General features: G+C 39.3%; 1 protein-coding gene across 3 annotated transcripts; it reads left to right on the forward strand.

The window, feature by feature from the left end:
- On the forward strand, positions 1-5,241 carry LOC120785816 (X-linked inhibitor of apoptosis). Of its 3 annotated transcripts, none has more exons than XM_040120775.1 (8): positions 1-187; positions 1,804-2,084; positions 2,178-2,745; positions 2,890-2,989; positions 3,103-3,181; positions 3,835-3,874; positions 4,049-4,231; positions 4,393-5,241. In XM_040120775.1, the coding sequence occupies exons 2-8, from the start codon at positions 1,845-1,847 to the stop codon at positions 4,584-4,586; spliced, it is 1,404 nt and encodes a 467-aa protein (XP_039976709.1). In that variant the 5' UTR covers positions 1-187; positions 1,804-1,844; the 3' UTR covers positions 4,587-5,241. The 3 variants fall into 3 exon arrangements, with proteins under 3 accessions (XP_039976709.1, XP_039976708.1, XP_039976711.1); XM_040120774.1 differs by having other exon boundaries at positions 2-192; XM_040120777.1 differs by lacking the exon at positions 1-187 and adding an exon at positions 1,497-1,605.
- Positions 5,242-5,972: the final 731 nt, after the last annotated feature.

Below are 5,972 nucleotides of genomic sequence, written 5' to 3' on the forward strand. Positions count from 1 at the left end.
CCGGCGTGACGTCACACTAGCGGTCAGCTGGGATGCGCACGAGGAGATGCGCATTTCCCCACCTCGTTCCTTTCACTCCCTGACAGCGAGGTCACCTATAATATAAAGGTTCTCTTTAATCATTGGTTTCTCCTGTAGGCGGTGTTCACACCAAGACTGACTGAAGTTAGAGGCCGAAGAGCTGGCTGTAAGGTATTAAAATGTTATTTTTGAAGTTTTGCAATGATACTCGATGAAGTAACTTTTTGACATAATGATATGCATAATAGCTAAGCTAACGTAGCTAGCTAACGTTTGTCGATAGCTTTTGATGATATTTTCGCAATCCTGCTTTTTAACCTAACATAACAGCTTTACGAGCACCGGTCAAAATCCGAAACAAAAAAAAAGCTGTTTTAAACCTTACTGAGGTCATACTGGGCGTACGTTTAGCTCATTATATTGAGCTGTAAGTACGCCACTGAGCTAATGCGATGAGTGTCTGGTCCGCGAGGTGCCAGCTGTCAGAAGCAAGCAGCAGTCAGTTTGCTTTCATCGACGTTTACCTACCAGAGACTATGGGGCTGTTATGTCGCTGTTGTTGAACGCAAAGCTGCGTGACCTTTCTGGAGTTTTCGGGGCCAGTCGATACAGTCTAACCATTACTATAATTAACGCTAAGTGAAAATTGGTCGTGGGTTTCTAAGTTATGACTTGTTGTCTTGTTATCACATGGTTGAACACCACCGACGGCATGCGCGTCAAACTTTGTGCGAAGAAATTCGGAGAGAGTTCAGATCTAGTGAATGTCTTTACAAATGTATCAGATGGTACCTTACAGAAACTTATACTCAAACTTTGTTGTTTGTTAAAGTGACTTGTTTTCTTGAAAAATGCCGACACGTAGTTCGTAGTTCAAAGATCACAGTCTGCTCTCCTCAAAAAAGTAAAGATACCAGTAGATCAATAAATAGTTGCTTAATCAGTGCTGATGTACTTTGATTACAAGATATGTCCTGTGTATAAAGATGTGTCAGTGCCTTATGCTGTTGATTGAATTGCTCAGAGTTTAGTTGACATGTAGCCTCCCGTACACTGTTTGGGGAAAACAAATACATATCTCCACCTGTTAGGTTAATTGCTGTATATATGTTGGGTTGAGAATGGAGCTGTTGCACTTTCAAAAAAGGAGAAAACATTACGCTGTGTGTTAGCAACGCAGTGATGAAAACGTTAAAGTTTCACCCTTTCGGGAAATATTTGTAAGAGGGAGTACAGCATTCTTCCCATGATGTATTGCATCATAATTTTTATTAGACACCACACCATGTACCTTTGGTTGCTAAAACATGCCATGTCTCCGTAATGCTGACCTTTTTAGTCATATGTCCTAAATATTGTATTAGTATTACTGTATTTGATAATCAGCACATGCAGAACTGTCTCATATCTTCTTGGTCCTTTGGCATAGGCTGTGTTGTTGGACTGCTAAGGGATACACCCTTTGCAATACTACCATTTTCCTGTGTACCTAGCCTATAGACAACCCTGCCTCTCCAGTGAACATCCCTCACATGGAATATCCAATGCTTCCATGTGATCACAGTTTGGCTGCTTCTCTTAAAGGCACAGTGACCTTCTGTTTTCTAAGTGTATTGTAGGCAGTAAGCTACTTTGTTTTCTTTTATCCTATGTTAAATGCTCATAAGAATGACAAGAAGTGTTTTTTTCTGATATTATTTGACCCTTTTTTAAACATTTGCTTAACAAAATGTATGGGCACCTAATATCTACAATGTATTTTTTTCTTTGTTTTATCTGCAGACATTCTGTCCATCAAGTGATCCCACTCAGCAGGTTCTATCATGTGTGATCTCAGACAAGACAGCAATTTGGAGACAGATCACTTCGTTGATTTTTCCCTGATGAACAGTCGCCTGGACTCGTTCCGTGGCACCAGCCTGGCGCAGCAGGTGCCAGCAGAAAGACTGGCCCGGGCCGGCTTCTATTTTACCGGCCATGCCGACCGTGTCCGCTGTTTCAGCTGTCAGAAGACTGTGGAAAACTGGAGCAGGGGAGACACTCCCGTAGAGAGACACAAAGAGGTAATCATAATAGCAATGAAAAACAAACGTGTTTAAATATTTTAGTCTTCATTCTGTTCGAGGTAGCTAAATCATACTTTTCTTCTGTTACAGGTTTCTCCATTGTGCAGGTTTCTCAGCTGCACCCACCGTACCAGTTTTAACCCGAGTTCTGATACCACACTGACTAATGGTTCCATCTACAGTGAAGAAGCAGAAGATCTGGAATATCGCTTGAGAACAGGGGAGGTGGTTGATGAGTCCACCTACCCTATGGCTCCTCACATGAGGAGTGAGGAGGCCCGGCTTCAGACCTTCTCTTCCTGGCCATCAACTGCACCTGTGAGACCCCAGGATCTGGCCCAAGCCGGCCTCTACTACTTGGGGGAGAGCGACCGGGTGCAATGTTTCTGCTGTGGGGGCATGCTCGGTGGCTGGGAAGCAGGGGACACTGCCTGGGGAGAACATACAAAACATTTTCCCTATTGCTTCTTCATTCTCGGGCACGATGTGGGCAACATCCCATTCCAGGGGGGTACAGAGGAGCAGGAGTGCAGCAGTAGACAACACGGAAACACTCACGTGCCTATGGGCAGTTTTGAGGAGAGGCTTGGTAGTTTTGCAGGTGTCCAGCACCCTATTGACCACGAGAGACTTGCCAGAGCTGGCTTCTACAGCACAGGTAGAGATCAGATGCATGATCAGCGGGAAATTTTGGGATTAGAGAAACATAGAGCAGCATCTGAAAACTTAAGTGATTTACAGTTTCACTGGTATGTGATCATAGCTGTGAGCAAGCAGGTCTAAATTGTGTTTGTCCTTATAGGGACAGGAGACAGGGTCTTGTGCTTCCACTGTGGTGGAGGTTTGAAAGGCTGGCAGCCTGAGGAAGACCCTTGGGAAGAACATGCCAAACACTACCCTGGGTAAGAGCAACCTTAATGTTCCCTTATCTTAACGTATATGTGCAATTTTTTTTTTTTTCTTTTTGCTGTGGCATTTGCTTTTGTTTTAATAAAATTACATGTTGTTTAATCAGATGCAGCTTCCTGTTAGCAGAAAAAGGACAAGAATTTGTCTGCAACATCCAACTGCAAGACCCACAACGAAATAGAGCTGTAAGCTTTCAGTGTATCTAAATGCCATGTTGTTGTTGACTTTGCCAAGCATTCCAATTTTGTAAACTTCCATATAAACAAGAAACCGGATTTCTTTAATCAAGATTAAGGCTAAGAGACTAAGGAAATCAGGTGTTCACCAGATTTCCTGGCCAAAGATATGCTTAACCAAGTCTGTAATTATGTGTTTACATGGGGTATATGTGCATAATAATGATGCAGGACAACATAAGTATCGTTGTGACAGCAGTGTGTTGGGATTAAAAGAAATATAATATAAACTCTTAGTGGTCCTAGCTTGTATCCAAAATATAAAAAGTCAGTTTCCACAACTAAACTCATTGTAACATTAAAATACACCAATCTTTGTTAAAAAAAAAGTTGGTAGGTAAAGAATGTTATTACTGACCAGCTGAATTTAAATATGGCTTTTTCAGTCTGGTTATTGCATTCACTTTTTTATATATATATATTATATATATATATATATTTTTTTTTTTTTTGCCTTAATCCAAGTTCTCTCAGTGGCCTCTTTCTTTTGTGTGTGTGGGAGATCATAATCCAAAGTGGTCTTGGTTGTAGTGATGTCACTCATAGGCTTTGTTTTACTTGAATTATAATGAAAATAACTATATGACCATGTTTGTTTCCAGACTTCAAGTCATCAGAATGGATTTTCAGGAGATATGAATGGTAAATATTTAAATATTTAATTTTGACTACCCTTCATTTGAAAATATAAATTTAAAACATCTCCTGTACTTGAAGAAAATGAGAAAAACTATACATGTATCGGTAACAAACTAAAATAATGTATCTGGATAAAACGAATTGTTGTGTAAACTGATGTTTCCTCTTTGTGTTCAGGGGTACTGCGGTCTGTCATGGCTCAGAAGGCTTTAGGGATGGGTCTAAAGCCCTGTGTGGTGGAAAAGACCATCTTGGAGAAGATCAGTAGGACAGGCTCAGGCTACTCCAGCCTGGAAGCACTTATAGAGGATTGCCTTAACTACACACCAGAGAGCGATACTGCCAAGACAGAGAAGCAAGGTACTGCACCTCCTGTATACTGAGCCATGATCGTAGCATAAACAAATGCTACAGTTATCTACATAAAACAAACCCTGAGCAGCAGTGATTTTTATGTATGAGCAAACACGTTTTGAGCTTTTTTTCCTCTCTCTCTTTCTCTTTCTTTCTGTCTCTTTCAGATGAAGACCCACTGGAGAAACTAATGGAGTTGCAGAGGGAAAAACAGTGTAAAATATGTTTGGACAGAGATATTTGTGTTGTCTTCATCCCATGTGGTCATCTGGTCACTTGTGAGGAGTGTTCAAAGTCACTCATCAAGTGTCCAATCTGCTGTGGAGCCATATCACAGAAGCTCAAGACCTATATCTCTTAAGGAAATCGCAGACTCTTGCTGAATTTCAATGCTGCTTTCTCACTATCTTTATGATCTTGTATTTTAATAATAAATGTAGATAGCTTGTAAGATATTTAAGGACCATGTTGTCTGTATGAGTATGAGAATGAAAGAACAAGTAAATGTCAAAAGAAAACAATATTTTGACAATCACTGAGATGGTAAATAGCTGTTAATATTGAGATAAGTTTATAAATAGCTGATTTTGATTTCCATGAATGAGTACTGACACCTGTAAATACACAGTAAAAGATAATTCCCATTTTGCAGCCAAAGGTGCCTTTCTATAGGTTTATGTACTTCTGTCTTGTTTTGTTTATTTATTTTGGACATTTAGCACAATTGAACTGGACGTGGGATATAATATCAGTTTTATTTCAGTTTCATAACCTTATGTGCCCTGCTCTTTTATTTTGTCTGGTGTACTAAATGTTTCACACTCTATGTTTGCTGCTCTGTATGGACATTTATAATGGTAGATTAGTAAATCCATTAAGACTTTACTTTGTATCTGACAAAATCAACTCTAGTTGAGAGCCTGCAATTAATCAGTGTGGTGTGAAATTATTTTTCCATTCCATCATGCAATCTGTTCTGTCATTAAGAGTGAATAAATTTTAATTTTTGGACTTGAGACATGTTTTTCTTTGATAAATATTACATTGATTTAAATTTTTTTACTACATCTGGTTGGATTTGGTGTTTAGAAGACACCAACTCAGCCTTGTTACCCACTTAGAAAGGGTTTTCACTTAATAACTTTTTAAAATGAGTATCCTGAATTTTCTTCATGAATTATTCCAGTTTTACAGACCATATAAAATATTATCAACTAGAACCCGTGCGGATATTACTCTTTCAGATGAAACCCAAACAGCATTTAGATTTTGGTAGTTACAAAAGTATTTGTTTATGGGAGCAGCTTGCAGGCAATATCTAGATTATTTCTCTGCATGTCACTCCAAATGGATAGATAGATAGATAGAATGCATATAAGGATGAACTATATCCCCTGTGTCTCAAAAATAACTCAAATTATCTCATTTTACTGATAGGTTATAGCTCAAACACTAAAAAGAAGCTGTGGAACTATGGTGGTAATGAGCTCTGAATATAAATTCTATTTTCTTCTCCCCTTCCTCAAAAATAATGGGAGTCAGTTCAATTTAAGCGTTTGACCGAAAGAATTCACATTTCTGGACTTTATTTTGTTTCTCTTGGCGTTTGCCACAGCACCTCGTAGGAGAAGACATAAATAGTTAAGCAGCAATCTTTAGGTGTAGTACTCAACAGTGACCACTAGATGTCAGATCATCAACAATGTATCTAATAAGGGTATTGTGGCCGCTAGGTGGTAGCTCTGCA

This window comes from Xiphias gladius, chromosome 23, assembly GCF_016859285.1.
Source record: "Xiphias gladius isolate SHS-SW01 ecotype Sanya breed wild chromosome 23, ASM1685928v1, whole genome shotgun sequence".
Taxonomy (NCBI): Eukaryota; Metazoa; Chordata; class Actinopteri; order Istiophoriformes; family Xiphiidae; genus Xiphias; species Xiphias gladius.

What these genes read in the sequence shown, in the direction of transcription:
- LOC120785816 (XM_040120775.1), top strand. Translation starts at nt 1,845, where the DNA reads ATGTGTGATCTCAGACAAGACAGCAATTTGGAGACAGATCACTTCGTT. An exon ending in CCGTAGAGAGACACAAAGAG is followed by an intron (nt 2,085 to 2,177) that starts GTAATCATAATA and finishes CTTCTGTTACAG; the next exon opens with GTTTCTCCATTGTGCAGGTT. An exon ending in ACCCACAACGAAATAGAGCT is followed by an intron (nt 3,182 to 3,834) that starts GTAAGCTTTCAG and finishes GTTTGTTTCCAG; the next exon opens with ACTTCAAGTCATCAGAATGG.